Source organism: Aquila chrysaetos, chromosome 11 (genome assembly GCF_900496995.4).
Source record: "Aquila chrysaetos chrysaetos chromosome 11, bAquChr1.4, whole genome shotgun sequence".
Lineage (NCBI taxonomy): Eukaryota > Metazoa > Chordata > Aves > Accipitriformes > Accipitridae > Aquila > Aquila chrysaetos.
The window spans coordinates 36910322-36926491 of NC_044014.1; the positions used below are offsets into that span (position 1 = coordinate 36910322).

Consider the following 16170-nt stretch of genomic DNA (forward strand, 5'->3'; position numbering starts at 1 on the left):
CCTTTACTGCAATCAATGCCTATTTCTACTACCTTCCATGCATGTCAGACCTACAAAGCAATTCATTGCTTAATCTTGGCATTGTTAGGCTTTTACATTTTTATCACATTTTATGCTGAAAGAAAGTCTGCTTGACATAACTGTGAACATTTTATGTGACAGAATCTGTGACAGAATACAATTGTGGGAAACAATCCATCTATATTGCCAACACTATTTCCAATACTTTAATTTTTTAAGCTATTATTTTATTTTGGGGCCTGGACTTAAGCATTGTGATTTCTGACTACATTACTGGGTTATGTAGACTAGCTTGTCTCTCATAAATTGTTTAGCACATAATTTTAAGTAGAAAACTATCAGAATCCACACAAAAGAGTATACGTGCAACCTGCAAGGACCATTTCAAGCACACAGTTCAAACCTAATATGGTTTACATACTTCAAACTGACTAGTAGGTACTTCTTAAATTAAAAAAATACTTTCTGTAATACTTAAGATTTCTATAAAGACATATAATTATTTAATGAACATAAAGCAATCACAACGTAATCACAGCACAACTTTATGCCCTAAATGAATTTGGTCTAATGTGTTTAAAGGGCTCTTTGCAGGCTTCATAAAACAAGTGACAGTCCCAGTCTCAAACACCAACAGGACAGAGAAAAAGAAGGAGGACAGGGAGAAATAAACAAACAAATCAGGCAATTAAAACAAAAAGTAGTTTTACAAACACTATACCCAATACCTACAGGAATGGCACCTGGTGCAAGCTACAAAGAAAAACACATGATATAAAATGAGTACAAGTAAAGAAGCACAAACCTGATACTGATGGACATCATAAAAGCAGTACATTTGGGGGAAAAAATGGTTACAGACAAAAATACAGTAAAATGAGACACAGAAAGTGCTCCAATGCACTCTTAATAAACAAAACCTGGGTTTGATTTTGTTCTGCTTGAAAATCTCTGCAGAAGTTCCTGAAAGTTTGAAAGCCTGTGCGGATGTTCATGTTACATTTCTGCTGCTCCTTTCTTCCCGCAAGGGCTTACAAGCTCTTCCTAAAGCAAACGGTTTTCTACAATTTACTAAGATTAAACCAAAATTACAGAATACTGTCAAGAATGAGCAGACAATGACATGTATTCTGTATGCGTTTCAACATCCCCAAGGACTTTTTAGAGGGAATATATTTGGCTGTTAAATTTTCCAGGGTAGCCAGAACAAGCTCCAAGAGTATCAGGACTGCTTAGGCTTCCTGATTACTAGCACAGGCTTGTGTCCAAAAAGCTGTAGTGATAACAAAGATAATTTAATGATGTATCTTGGTTTTCCAACATTCTTCACGGGGAGGATGATCAGCGCTGAAATGCCCATGGAAGAGAGTTGTTTTGTTGGAGACATGTTTCCAGCATTTGCCCTCCTCACTGCCAGGTGAAAGTAGAAAATCTTTTCCACTCATGTCTTTCACTGGAAAAATCTGAGATTCACAGTCTTGCAGAGGCGAAGCAAGTGAGATTCTCAGTCCCACTGACAAGGCGTTAGCAATCAGACTGTGTTGGCACTGATCTCGGTGCTTTTCTCTAACTTGTGCGAGATGAGTTCTGCAGGGCCTGATGACATGGTCCTCCAAGTTCACAATAGCTTGGATGGAATAGACAAGGAAGACACAGCACCTGGAGTGAATTTCCTGCATCTTTACCATTAGATATCAGAAAAATAACCTGAAGCACAGCCTCCTGAGAAGTCTTCATGATGACTTTAGTCACAAAACCCTTTAGATCAACAGATCCCAAGGAGAAGAACAAATCAAGCCTAAATTCTGAGCAACTGAAAACTTGACGGAGGTAAACCAGTCTGAGACAACTTTGCCCAGGACACCCTACAAATAATTTTTTTTCCTTAAACTCTTCTTTCTTTAAAGTGAGTTCATTCAAATAATATCTAATTGTACGATTTAAAATAATAATTTAAAAGCTCTTCACCATTTATGTCATCTCTGCTTTGGAGGAAAAGATGTCAAAAGACTAATAAGAGAACCAGGATGGATGCCGAGCAGTGCTTTAATTCTGATTTCTCTCAATCACCACCAAAAGCTCTCCAGTCCCTGCACAAAGCAAGGGCTTAGGCACAAGCATGACTATAAAGTCAGACACTAAAAAGTGCTACAACACTTTTTAGAATTTTTCAAGTTGAGGTGCAAAGGGCCATGCCCCTCCCTGAATGAAAAGTCAACAGAGAAGTTTTGAAAAAAATCTTCTGTTCCTCATACAAATGAGGCACTCCTGGGAGAGGGCAAGAAACAAATGTCAGCATCTTCAGCACTTCCGCTAATTAGTAATAGCATTTGTTTAAAACAGGGAAGATAAAAAAAAAATTCCTTGAGGACTCCAAAGAACTCAAAGAGAGACAGAATAGCTTCAGAAAGCAGAAAACATTAGATATTCATCCTACACAAATAAAGGAAGAAATACAATGCCACGGTAGTGATTCAATATTATGATTTTTATTTTTCCTTCTTAAGCAGAAAGATTCAGAAAAGAAAAAACCTATCTTTGTAAATCCTAAAGAAAGAGGAGCAGTCTTTTTGCTTTGTCTTTCCCTTTTGTTTGTTTCAATAATGATATTAATCAGCTGTTACATTTGGGAAGAGTATTTCCTGAATTATTATTTTGTAATATGACTATTAGAATGTCACAGAAATGTTATACAGGGATAGCAGTATTATGAGAACTCTCCTCTTGAGAGAATACTGGCTGCGAAACAAGTTCAAACAATAACAGTGAAAGATATAAGCAATCGGGCAAATATTAGGAAAAAACGCTTCAGTACTTAAAATGCTTCAGTACTCCTGGATAAAAAAAAAATCCATTATTTTTCCTTATCTGGATATATCATTGAAAATCCATAACCTACATTTGTAGTTACATTTAAAAGTTATTTTATCCATTATTTGCTCTGTCCTCTCGGGTTGCTACTGAGATGCCTTCATGTAAAATAATAACTCTTTAAAATTTCCCACTAGTTCTCTGGAAACATAGATGTTGACCAACCATCTACTTAGTTTGACTTCAACTTCATAGACAATGGAAGCATAAAACAAGAAACTGGTCTGGTAGAAAAGGATCTGGAGAGGAACCTGTGGTAATAACTGACCTGCGTCATACTCTGCTGCCCAGGAATGCTGCACTGGGCTGTAGGCATCTGCAGAAGCATCAGGCTTACTGCACAGGTGCTTTTCTGAATGCGTGCTAGGACACATTAAATGCTTTTGAACACACGCTGGCACACCTTATAAACACAACATCAATTTTGTGTTCTTATAAACAATGCACAAATTACCTTACACCCCGAGTTTATTCATCAAGACACTGCATGTGGTATTGGTAACTGCCTTGGTAGTCAAGTAGTATGTAATGGATATGAATGCTGATTAGCTTCTTTCAGCTTGGTAGCTGCTCTCTTTTTTTAAGAGACATTCAACAAGATTTGGCATACAAGGCAGTAAGGCAGTTACTGTGTAGCTTTTTCACCAACCCTAGCCACCGGAGTAGAAGAAATTGGAACTCTCCCATGGAAGCAAAAGAGCAAGGAAGCAAGTGGCTTGGGAAGCCTTATGTAAACAGCTATCAGACCATACTGTTTAAATTCCTCATCTCGGCTTTGGTTTACTCGGGTCTTAAGGTACTCATGTGGCTTAATTTAATTTATGCCATTTAAACAGACCACTTAATTATATCAGCACTTGGCAGTGCTGCTCTAGTTAAAGGTCTGTTTGCAATGTCACATCTATAAATTAATTTTTGGAAGGTTTATAGCAGGACTCTATTAGAATTCCTACAGGGTTTAAATTTAGAATGTGTTTTGGTTTTCTCTTAAGATACACAGTTATGATGACCACTTTCTTCACGCATTTATCTGAGGACAGGGAGTTATTTTAGTATGAAATATAATCTCAAGTGATTTGTCGATTAAAAGACTGAATACATTGTGTTTAGCCAGTGTCACTATTGGAAACTAACATGCACAAGCATGTAGAGGATACGTCAACTTCTCATCAGCAATCCCTACTTACTAAATACATTAATTTACTAAGATAAAATGAAGCCATCAGAACATTAAGAGCTGCAGACATTAATAAGCATTACCTGTGCTTACTAACCCACCCTGAGCTACCAGTCTAGACCCAGCAAGAAGGTACCTGTCACTTTAGTTTGTTCGGCTATTTTACGTATGAGATATATGCAATTGCTGCACTCCAAGTCTTACTCTGCTGGAAGTCTCATGCCGGGAACAGGTTATAAGCACTACATGAATCACTGACATATGTAGTAACACACAACACAAGCAGTTACGTCTGATTCTCTACTCCCTCAGATCCATGTTACACCTGCATCATTTCATAGAATTGGAAAGAGCTGTGCTAGCATGAGCCAGATGATGCCAAAGGAATAGGAAATTGCACAGAGCACTTCCACCCCAGGACAAGGCTGATCATCATCTCTGCAGCTGCAGGCAGATCCCTATGCCCTGAGATAAGTCTACAGCATTCTGGAAGGAGAGAGGAGGCACCACCTCTGGCAGATCTGATGGATCAGATCTGGCTGGTCTTAAGCATCAGCAAAACATGCAAGAGAGAAGACTGATACAGTCACCGAATCTGACACCAGGTTCCCCGAGTAGTTCAGGTTGCTGAGACAGAGCAACCCTTCCCTCCCCCTGTATTTCCCAGGCTTCATAATGAGCACTTATGGCCGCGCCGCTGGCCCTTATCGCCCCATACCTAAGGGAAGTAGCCTTGCAGGTACAGAGCCATCCTAGCAGCAAGAAGGACAGAAGATGAGGGCCACTGGTCAGGTTCCACCACAGCCCATCTCCCCAGGCACATGGCATTCATTACATCCCAGCAGGGCCAGAGATCTTTGTTGTTTTTTCCTCACTTTGGAGGGATGGGGTGGGGTGTCAAAATTAAGTCTTTATGCCACATCATTTCCCAGTCTAGAAATCCTTGGCAGTTATTCATCATGCAACACTGAAATATTACACTTTTTCAACAATAAACAAAAATAATTCACTGGAAAACCTTTGGCTCTGTCTCATTTTGTGTCATGTGACTGAACTAGATTTTCACTAACTTAACCAAACTCCTGTTATTCATTATTCAATGAAAATAAAAACATGATGTAAAACAACCAAGTGTTAAGTTCACTAGGAAATACTTCTGGGCCCTTGAATGGTCATTTCCTGTGGATATGAAATTTCAGGTCTATTTGTACTGAGACACAGAAATATTTAACAGCTCCTGGTCATCTGCCTAAAGCAGCTTGTGTTCAAGAATGATAAATTTGTTTTTCATCATCTTTGGATGCAGATTATTTAAGGTATGGTAGTGCTCCCAGTTGAAATATCTGCTGCAGATTGGACAGATCTTTTTTATTATTAGTGATGCAATTAAAACTACAAATATTTAGGCACACCTATGTTAAAATTTCTAGTGCAGGCAAACACAAGTATATTAATGAACCGCACTATTCAATATCCAAATATTGAGATGACTTCATGGGAACATGCTGATGTACTACAGAGAAGGCACAACAATAAAATGTGGAACCCTATGGTCAAACTGCTTGTGATGAATTTCAGAGCACCCCTCAAAACTTGAAGTATTGAACTTGTATTGACAAAATCAGTAACAGAAAGCACTTTCAGTGGGGAACACAAATACCAGGAATACGTTACAAAACCCCATGAAGTAGTTTATATTAAATAAACAAATAACTCTTCCATGCAGAATTTTTTGATACTAAATATTTGCAGCTTGAGAGTATACAAATACCACGTGCTATACTAACTACCTGGTAGTTACATGATTCATTCAAAGAGCCCAAATTCAGGATTCAACAGTTCAAAGTAATCTTAATTTTCAGCCTTGTATATGATCTAATATATAGTTACATCAAAGAACCTTGTATTATCAAATCTGCCTTTGACATCTTGCGGGTAGAGTTGTGCAACTGCCAGGGAAGGGTTAATCAGAGCACTATTAACTACAACCTGAAAAACCTCTGGAGGTTAATGAAGTCTAAAGTCTTTCTGTCATTCCTTTAGTGTAACAGTATCGCCTACTAGGAAATAGGAGAGAGTCCCAAAAAACCACCGGCATGGAAAACTGCCACATAAATTTAAGTGCCTGAACTAGGACACTGAATTCTCTTTAATTAAAACAGTTGTTCCAAATTATTTCAAGCACAACGAATTCAGACCCTCCCTCACCAGCCATGCTCCATGACTTCTTTTACCACTGTGGACTTTGTATGCACAGTAGTATTTTCCCAGTTCATTGCAGCTACAAGGCCTTGAGGGCAAATATCTCAGTCCCTGGAACATTGGTGGACTTGCAGATAGAGAAACACCAGCAGTGCATTATGGATTAACAGTGAGATTTTTGTACTATTTTCAGCTGTCCATTGCCCAAACTGGCAGTGCAGCAACCCAGGCAGAAACGGTTCACAACAAGCTCTCCAGCTTGCCAAAAACCATATTCTGAGTTTCAGACCGTACCTATCTAACATGCAAGTCTATCAGTCTCACAGGCAGACTTGCTCCATTTCAGTCTTCCACTCTTCGGGTGACTAATAGCCTCTCTTTCCATTTTTGTGAAGTTAATATGCAGTCACGTGTTATAAAGTGGGCATAAATAGTACCCTAAAAATCCAGACTTCTGTAACAAGCAGATATGCACCAAGACATATTTGAACCAAAGGGGTTTACTATTTTTTCATGTAGTATTTTCATGAAGGTGTGGATAAAACAAAATAGACAGCAATTTGCTTAGGCTAAAAACATCTACAAATATCCTCATATTTTTTTGTTTAATACACATAATGATCTCAGAACTAAAAAAGCCTTTCCAAGAAAATCTCTCAACTTAGGAGCTTAAAAAGGACTTAGAACTATGGACACTAACTCATACAATTTGATTTCTGTTGTGTTCAGGCACACATTACATAAATAGATTTTATACAACAAAACCAGACAATGTATTGTAAATATAAACACATACCTGATACCTGCACACCTTTCTTATTCCTATATTGAGCAACCTACAAGATCCCATTAATTTGATCAAACAAGAAAACTGCTTTGCTTTTAGCAAAAGCAATGCTGAACAAGAGTATTTCACAAGTAATACAAAATCAGCAGCAATGCCTACTGATGACTGCCAGATGCACTTATTCCATACCTTTTATCCAGCCCACTGATGACTGCCAGATGCACTTATTCCATACCTTTTATCCAGCCCACTGATGACTGCCAGATGCACTTATTCCATACCTTTTATCCAGACCCTAAGAAAGCCAGATCCAACAGCCATTTCCACTTGCCTTCCAACTGACTTTTATGAATGCCCATAAATAGACTGAGATATTTTCATAGGTAGGAAGGAGATATTCTACATGAGTTTGGGCTTTAAAATAGCTTCTTAGGACAGTAAATCACTCTAACGCAGACAGTGATGCAGAAAGCATCTTTCAGTGACAATTGCCTCTTGTGTTTCTCAAAAATAATGAATTTGCCTATCTCAAAAGTAAAACTTTCTGAAACAGAAGATTGTTTTCAGTCTTTAGGTTAAGAAGTTTATTAAAGAGTATTGGCATATGCTATAAATATTACTACAAAACCTATGCCTAAAACTTAGCTTTCCTTACATATCTGAAGATAACAAGAGAACAGAAGAACAGAAACAAAAAAGAACCAAAGGGACAACTGGAGAGACAACAGTAATTACAGGAAAAAGTAATGTTATCAAAACCCCACATTTATAGCAACAGCCTTGGTGACAACAGAAGAAACATTAGCCCTAGAGGTGAGGTATTGTTATTACTTGGTTACTATTCTTTTGAAGATGCCCAATTTTTACTATGAGTAATGTTAGCATCAAAATCCAGGCAGAGCAAAGAATGGATTGAACTTTTAGCCTCCTGCCCTCCTAGTCCTCCTCTTCCTGGTTTGTTCGAACAACTACTTCCTTCCACTTGGAGCTTCTCTCCCTCATTTCGCCATGCTGTGTGGCAGACTAATCCTTCTCACAAAATGCTTTGTTTTTTTCCTCTCTGCACTAAGCGTTCATCATCTCTAACAGAACACAGTCTTAAGGAGAGCTGAGTAACATACAGATTAGTTTTTCAGTTCAGACACACTTTCAAATCTATTTGAACTCAGAACAAAACCAAAAAAGGAACCGTAACAATGATATTAAGATTTTTTTATTTATTGATCAAACCAGTTTTGTCTCAATTAAAAAAAAAAAAAAAAAAACAACAAAAAAACTCTGAAAATGATAAAAAATGTAAACATCAGTATGACACTATAAAAGAATGAAACATACCTCCTCCACGTCATTGTCCAACACTATGATTTGTAGCGGAGAAGTCAGATTCTGGTTGTCAGAGATGGTCGTTCCCACTGGGGAGGATTCAAGGATGAAGCCCTCATACGTAGATCTTGTGAAGTAAGGCTTCTGATTGTTCTCATCAAGGACTTCAATATGCAGATTGGCAAAGGCAGGAAGAGGATGACCGTTGTCTTGTTCAGCCTAAAAAAGCACCTCATTTGTCAAAGGCTCTCAGCCAAGTAAAACTATGAACAGTTACTAACTGGTGTTGGCTTACATTTAAGAATTACAATCCAGTTATAACATCATACAGATCACCCTATTATGGAAACTTAGCATCATGAAAGAAAGAAATACCAAACAAAAATCGGATAGAGGAACAGAAAGACTGCCACCACAATAGCCTTTTAAATAGTCACAATGAACCTCAAAGCTATACAGCACACATGCAAACATAGTTCCTTAAACTATCAGTATTGAGACTTTTGGAAAATCTTCAAAGGATGAAAGAAAACTGTAAACTGCTGATTGTACAACAGAACCTAAACTCACACCACCAGCAAGAGAGTTAAAACCAAATGATGACGACAGTACAGGTGGACATATGGTACTTGCTACACATTACGGGAAGAGCATATTGCCCTCAATATGCCTCTTCTCTCCCTCTCCCCCCATATCCATCTTTTTAGTGTTAGATGAATGGGATTTTAATTTTGGTTTTGTCTATTTTTGAATGTCAGGCTAAATTCTTTACTTCAATTAATAACCCCCACTTTTCAATGGCAATGCCCCACCTAGCAAGATTTACTCACTGATACAATTTCACCTGATTTATTCTTATTTTCAAACTTCCTAAACATAAAACCACTAACTGCCCATTCCAGTGTGCTAATCCAATATAAATGTATGATGTTGCTTGCTTTTTTTTTTTTACTTTACTACCTATGACTAATTAAAGTAAATAAACAAGGGAAGAAAAGACAAGAAGTCATTTGTTCTTTAATTTATAAAGAGAAAATCAGCTTTAATTATAGTCCTGCACGTGTCCCTGTAGTAAGGCAATAGTAGGGTACTGTAAGACAGTCTCCTGTTCCTATGGCTTCACTGCCAAAATCTGTAAGCGCACAGACCCTGCGACTGTGACTATAGTGCACTATTACCTTTCTGCAGACGTGGAAAGTGTGTTGTGCAATAAACTTCTCAGGTGTAAAAATATTTCAGAAGAGAGAGAAGAGTACCTAAATTACTGTTGTTAACAGTACTGCTCATTTGCAGAGATTTTATTTTCATTCTGGTATTTCCCCCACTTCAAACCAGGTAATTTCTCATTTTTCAAATCCAGCATCCGAGGAGCCTTCTTCTGGAAACATGCCATTTTGATTTCATCGACTAGTTATTTTTAACTTCTTCTTTAGACGCTTTTTTTTTGTCTGCAAAATGTTAACTCTGTATAAAGCTTTACTTTGTTTACCAAGCAACAATAGTATGCTGTTGATGATAAAAACTTCCATTTCAAGTAAAAAGAAGTATAAACATCAAAAATTGTTATTTTGTTCAAAGTAGGTGATGACACCTTTAGTAATTCGTAAGAAACTAATTCAAAACACTCAGTTCTTAGGAAAAAATGTATTTTCCTCTTTAAAATACATCAGGATTACTCTTGACCAAGAGATGGGCAACAGTGATACTGGCGCAGATTTAAAAGCAACCACCAACCTATCTGCTTGTACATGACTATTTTCTGACTCATGAGGATAAGGTCAGATCTGGCAAGTGGATTTATGTAAGCAGGCACTAGTATCTGAAATTAATAAGGCTCTTCCTAGGAGGTTAGTTTCTGCTAATGACACAAAACTCTCCTGAAGAAATTGGGAGTTCTGCTAGTTAATTCACTGGTATATCAAGATTTCAGTAGCCAGGGTGCAGGAGGCAACATATTTATCTACTGCTGTTCTTACATGCATCTAGGATACAGGATACTAGCAGTGATCAAACCCATAATTGCCTCAAATAATTACTACCATATTAGGTATGAATATGTTTTTTTCAGCCAGCTTCAATTATTCATATTCAAATAAAACATGTAACAGGAAAATAGGACACCAGTCCACCCAAGGAGACTGATGCTTCTGGAAGATCCCAACCAAATTTTAGAGAGATTTGCATTAGCTGAGAAAGTCTGCCTTCACACCGGTCATTGCAAGAGAACCACATATATTGGTTGTATTAGCATTTAGTTAGAAACCTTCCAATTGCACTGAATTTCATTCAACAGAGCAGCACTCAAACATCCCTGGGGAAATCCCGGTCCTGCGGAAGTTAACAGCAAGGTATTTCAAAACCGATATAGTAGTAGCTGGCAATAGCATTGGAGACTGGGTAAGTGACTCCCAAATGCTGAACATAATTTACAGAAGTGAGATTTATTTGGCAGTTGATGCTCCACTGAATTAAAATAAACTTCATGTGTAAAGACTAACATCACCAAAATTACTTGGAAGTACTCTGGCTACTGACCCAGTAAGATGAAACTTCAAAAACATCCTGATATAGAGAGTTTCTGCCTAAGTTAATATACTGAAATTATGGGGAAAAAAAACCTCAGAAAAAAGTTCACTCTATGAGCAACAAATACATACCGATCCGATTCTATTTTATAAGCAGATCTATGGCTGAGCATCATTAAATACTCTGTTCCATTTAAAGAAAAATAGGCCTCTTCACAGTAAAAAGTTTACACATAACTGCTGCAAGTTTCTTTGTAACAAACCTTGATGTTCCTTGCAACTGCTATAAAGAGATTCAAAAAAAAGGAAAATGCAAAGAACAGAGAGTCCCAATCTTCTTAACAGCTTGAGCTGCTGCAATAATGGCCTTGCTTTAAAGCATGAGTGAGCACAGACCCCATCCTGGGTTAAAAGAGGAAATGTTCATCTATGCAGGGTGTTTACTACATCATCACCACAGTACTGCAGTGTCTTTCTGAAGGAAAAGACAGTACTCTAAATTACATACAGTCAAATACAAAGGAAGATGTGTGCTCCTGAGATTGGACTTAAAATTTTAGGCCCTGGAGATGAAAATTGCAATGAAAAGGATTCCTTCCTCAGCAGGCACTTCAACTCTGCGGCACTTCAGCTTTGCAGGTGTTTTCCTTTTTGTTCACTAGGTTGGGTACACTCATCAAAATAATTAACTTTGGCCTCCCCATTTGAGAATTGGACAGAATTAGGCAGCTTATCCTTCAGAAAGTCACAGTCACTTCCCAACTGCTTGTCGCCAGCAACAAGCGTTTCTTGCAGCAGCAGGACACAACTCGACTTCACTCTTTCACTTCCTTAGCAAGTGCTCAACCACAAGGCTCCCATGTCAAAACCACCACATCCAGCTCACCTCTTTTGCCATTTAATTAAGTTTTGCTTCCAAAGACATCTATATAAGCAAGGTTTGGAAACTACCAAGGAAAGCAACTCCTTTCCAGAACCAATCCAGAAATTGATATATCAGGGTAGGACTGGAAATTCCCACAGCATCAGAGCTTAGCTCTCAGGGTTCGGTGCTCAGGCACAGGAGGTGAGACAGGTACAAATGCACTCGCTCTGCTGCCGTACCCACCTAACTCTTCACCAGCACCAAATAGCAAACCCCAGTGCCAACCTCGAGACCCGAAATTCCTCTTCAAGGGCCAGGCAGAATTAGGTACAGCAGTGTCTAAGCCCTTTGCATCTGTCTTTGTTTCCTACTGGAAAAGAATCTCCTTTTACAACAGCAGAAGTAAAGCAAAGCAAAACATTTCTGGTAAGAGAGACGAAAGTGCTTTAAAAAAAAAAAAAAGTGCTGAAATTCTAACCAACTCTCAGCATACCTTCCTTTAATGCTTTTTTAGTAGATTTGCAAAATTTCTGCTTTTCTAATCCAATCTATGTACTTGTGGGACTGTCATTAAAACTCACTTTTAATCAGTTTTACAGACTAGTGCTATCACTTTACGTTGAAACAGGTATGACCAATACAAAGGGTAAAACACAACTGCTGTAGAGAAAAGTATCTATTTTCTGATCTTTAAAGTACACAGTTACATATTAAAAAAAAAACAGCTCTGAAACTCGTAAGAGCAGAAAGACATAAGCTCTTCCTCTCTTTGAAAAGATTAGCTGAAAGCTGGAAGGGAGAACAAATTGTTCATTTCCTTAGAATGCCTCTTCCAGAGTTGTTCTGTTTTAAGCCACTGGAAAATACAAATAACTATTCTTTTTCCTTTTGGCCTTTACACGTGGTAATGGGTCCAACAAAGCAAATGAAGAACTAAAGAAGAAATTATCAAGATGGTAGTTACAAATACTCACTTTCAAACAATTTTTAGGAAATCATTTTCTCTAACAGCCACTTCTTTTTTCTTCTGTTTGATACAAAGAATTTAATATAAAATTTGAGAAATTGATTTGTTTTCATTTGTTACATAAACATATTCCCAGAAACAATGCTTGGCTAAAAGCAGTTCTTGTACCTTTGATGCATACTCTTCATAATTCTCCAAAAATATACAATACCTGTAATATTGCCAATTTTTGCTGCATTCCCCTACTCCTTAACTTTTTCTTGGGTTTGAGGGTTTTTTTGGGTGGTGGGGTTTTTTTGCTTGGTTTTGGGGTGGGTTTTTTCTCTGGGTTTTGTTTGTTTGTTTGGGGTTTTTTTTTTAAGATATATTATATATAACATAAATTGTTCCAGACATTCAGTGCTGTTAGTGAAAAGAGTTTTTTCCTCATACTAGCCTGCTAAATGCTTCCTTGGGCCTGCTGGCCACAGGTTGAGCAACTCTGCTTCCTAACACATATTTTGGAACACAAAGAATAGACAATTCACATTTCTTTCAGAAAGCAAGCCACTGGTACTTAAGACACAAAGCATTCCGTTTCTAGTCCCCAAAGGAACACGCTTTGTTGTCAAAACAATGAATAATCTTTCAAATAAACCTAAGGGTATTATATGAACTTAAACATTGACTCCATGATTCTTCAGTGCAGTGAAGCTGGCTAGATGGTTTAGATTGAAGATATACAATCATAAGGAGGCACTAATAGAGTGAAAAAGAACAAGCATGCAATGAAGCCTTCATCACAGGAACACGCATGGCTATGAAGACTTTAGACTTTCACATTGCTACAAATACTACCTATGAGAGAACAGCAGGTACCTTCACACTACCCCCAAGATACACAAAAAAGCAGCACAGAATTACACTCTGGCAACTACTGCTTTAGTTAGGTAGTTAAGAGCACCTAAGGAAAACAAAGGACAAAATAACGTGAAATGTGTTAATTTTTCAAATCAAAGATGTTTAGCTACACTTATTATGTAATTTGCTGCTTGAGCAGTTTAAGTGCAGTGTTGAACATTTACATGCAGTTTGCAGAATGCTTATATTTGTAGTGGCCAACATATGTTTATCCTTGTGGAAGATAACTAGAGATTACATGAAATCAGTTTCACCAGAGATACCATACAAGGAGTGAAGAGCAACTGACTAGGTTAGCAACTTGAAGAAATGTTCTATACAGAAAAACATGAAGTTCACTTATTCAAAGCACTAGACAAAACAGTTCCACAAAAGAAAGGAGAAATGAAAGCAATGCAATAGACTCCCTGAATCTTCAGGAAAATGAACAGAAGTATGGAATTTTCTTTCCTGTAGAGCTAGCAGGGATATGTTTGGTGAGATAAACCAGCCTTTGACAACAAAACACCCTCCAGATGGACACTGATGCATAGGCAAGACTCTCTGGTGCTCCTGTTGCACCATCTCTGCTCCCTGTGCTCATCACCACTGGAGGATGGCAAAGCACAGGAGAGCTGGACAGACCCATGATGGGGATGCCTGGACAGTCTCAGGGGGTACAGCTGCTGAGGAATGCTGTGGGAAAAGACGACTTAGCAGGCTATCAGCATTTTTCAGAGCTGGAAGCACCCGTCTTCTTCATCCCACACACCCCATCTTCACAATGTCATCTCCCACCACGCAGTCTTGTCTCAGAGAAACATCTAATAGAGCGCAAAATACAGTCACCTTTGCTTAAACTCAGGGCTCCTATTTCTCCATGGATTCACAGAATGCAACTTTTGCACTGTGCCCTTGTAAAACACCTCAGGAATACTTAGTCCAGAAAATCTGTCATAAGATGCAAGAAAACCAAACAATTTGCAGTTTATCTAAGACACTTCCGGGTTGCTGCTTCTCCACAGGACCTCAGAGTTGATCTCCCCAGTGAATTTTAATTGGCCAATTAAAAATTAAAAGAAAAAACAAACCAAACAACCAACCAACCAAAAAACCAACAAAACCTCCAACTACTCCTAACAGCCCTGGTGGTTAGGGCTCAAGCATTCAGCAGAGCAGACAGACACACTGCACAGCTTTATCTAACCTGCCATACAGAACATATATTTTCTCTTTCCAGCTTTGATTCTGTTTTACTTCACCAGCCCCTCGCTTCTACACCTGCACCCTCTTCAGCCACTGGCCTAAAGCAATGCAGTGGGTCCCTGCCTCTCCATTTCAGCTGTTACTTCTGAGCAGTGTTAATTCACAGCTTTGACCTCCTGGGAAGATGGCTGCCACCTCTTCCAACCCAGCTAAAACTTATCTCAGCACCATCCCTTCTACCATGCATTCAAAACCTACCTACAAAGACAGACGTAATATCATGTAAATACTATCCTGTCTCTTCCCAAGCTCTACCCGTTACACTTTAAAGGTCTTTCTCAGCATCCAGTGAAGGTAATGGGGGCGTCTGTCAAATTCAGATTATCTTAATTCAAAACATTCAGCTCAAGATTCTTTAAACTGGATTTCTGTCAGACTTTGCCAACTACGACTACCATAATGCTAGGGTCAACAAGTATCTGACATCCGATCACTGTTGCTATTAGGGAACTGTTGCCTATAGTGCAATAACAGACTTGGCTGCATGAACAGATCCTCAAAAAACCTGGTTGCTACATGGAAGGGAAGGCAGCACAAATTTACTTTCACATCCTTAAGGTTACAATAAGATACTATTACATCTGCTTTCTGTTGGTCCTACAATGATATAGCCTGGCTTTTTTTTCTGTTCTTTGTGACTTCAGTATTCATACAGGCATCTTAACTCCACGTAGCTGGTAAAGAGGAAAGGCTATGAGACAGATGCACGAGAGTAACTTTGGAGTACAAAGCTCAGTGTAGGTGAAATACAGGGGCCTAAAGCCAAAGCTCTAGCTCTCAGTCTCCCTGCTCAGCCACTGCATAGCACTGATAGAGTCTTTGGGTGACAGGCTACATATACACGCAGCATGGAAGAATAGAAGTGAGACCTGCAAACGGATCTACAAGAAGGTCTCAGAGACTTAAGGAAAGCAAAGGTAGGGGCATGTTTCCTTGAGAGGCAGCAGATCCACAGGCTTGGAGAAGAGCATGGTGCTGATGAATGGTGCAGCAGGTGCCTGCCCAGTATGAACCGCCCCTGGTAAACGCCCAGAGGAGTCTGAACGAAGGGGCTCACACTGGAAACATTTCTTTGTTAGCTATTTAACAGCATCATTTCACATAGTCTGCAACTGTAGCGGCGACTAACCTGAGAAGAAACTGCAGAGACCTTTTAAGCATTTCAACAGCGCCCATGATGAAGATGAGTTATTTGCTCACCCCTCCTGCAAAACATCTCATCTGGTCAATATGACAAGATAACATTTGCCCATCACCTAGCACTTGGACAGAACTGACGTTGCTCAG

General features: G+C 38.7%; 1 protein-coding gene across 24 annotated transcripts in view; it reads right to left on the bottom strand.

The window, feature by feature from the left end:
- PCDH15 (protocadherin related 15) overlaps positions 1–16170 on the bottom strand; it is an 852429-nt gene that overhangs the window by 196593 nt on the left and 639666 nt on the right. For all 24 annotated transcript variants that reach the window (XR_003925762.2, XR_003925760.2, XR_003925761.1 and 21 more), the window contains one exon: positions 8394–8600. Coding sequence is in view for 20 of the 24 variants with exons in the window: in XM_030030447.1 (XP_029886307.1) it covers positions 8394–8600 (207 nt within the window). In the remaining 4 variants the exon portion in view is untranslated. The remainder of the gene's footprint in view (positions 1–8393; positions 8601–16170) is intronic.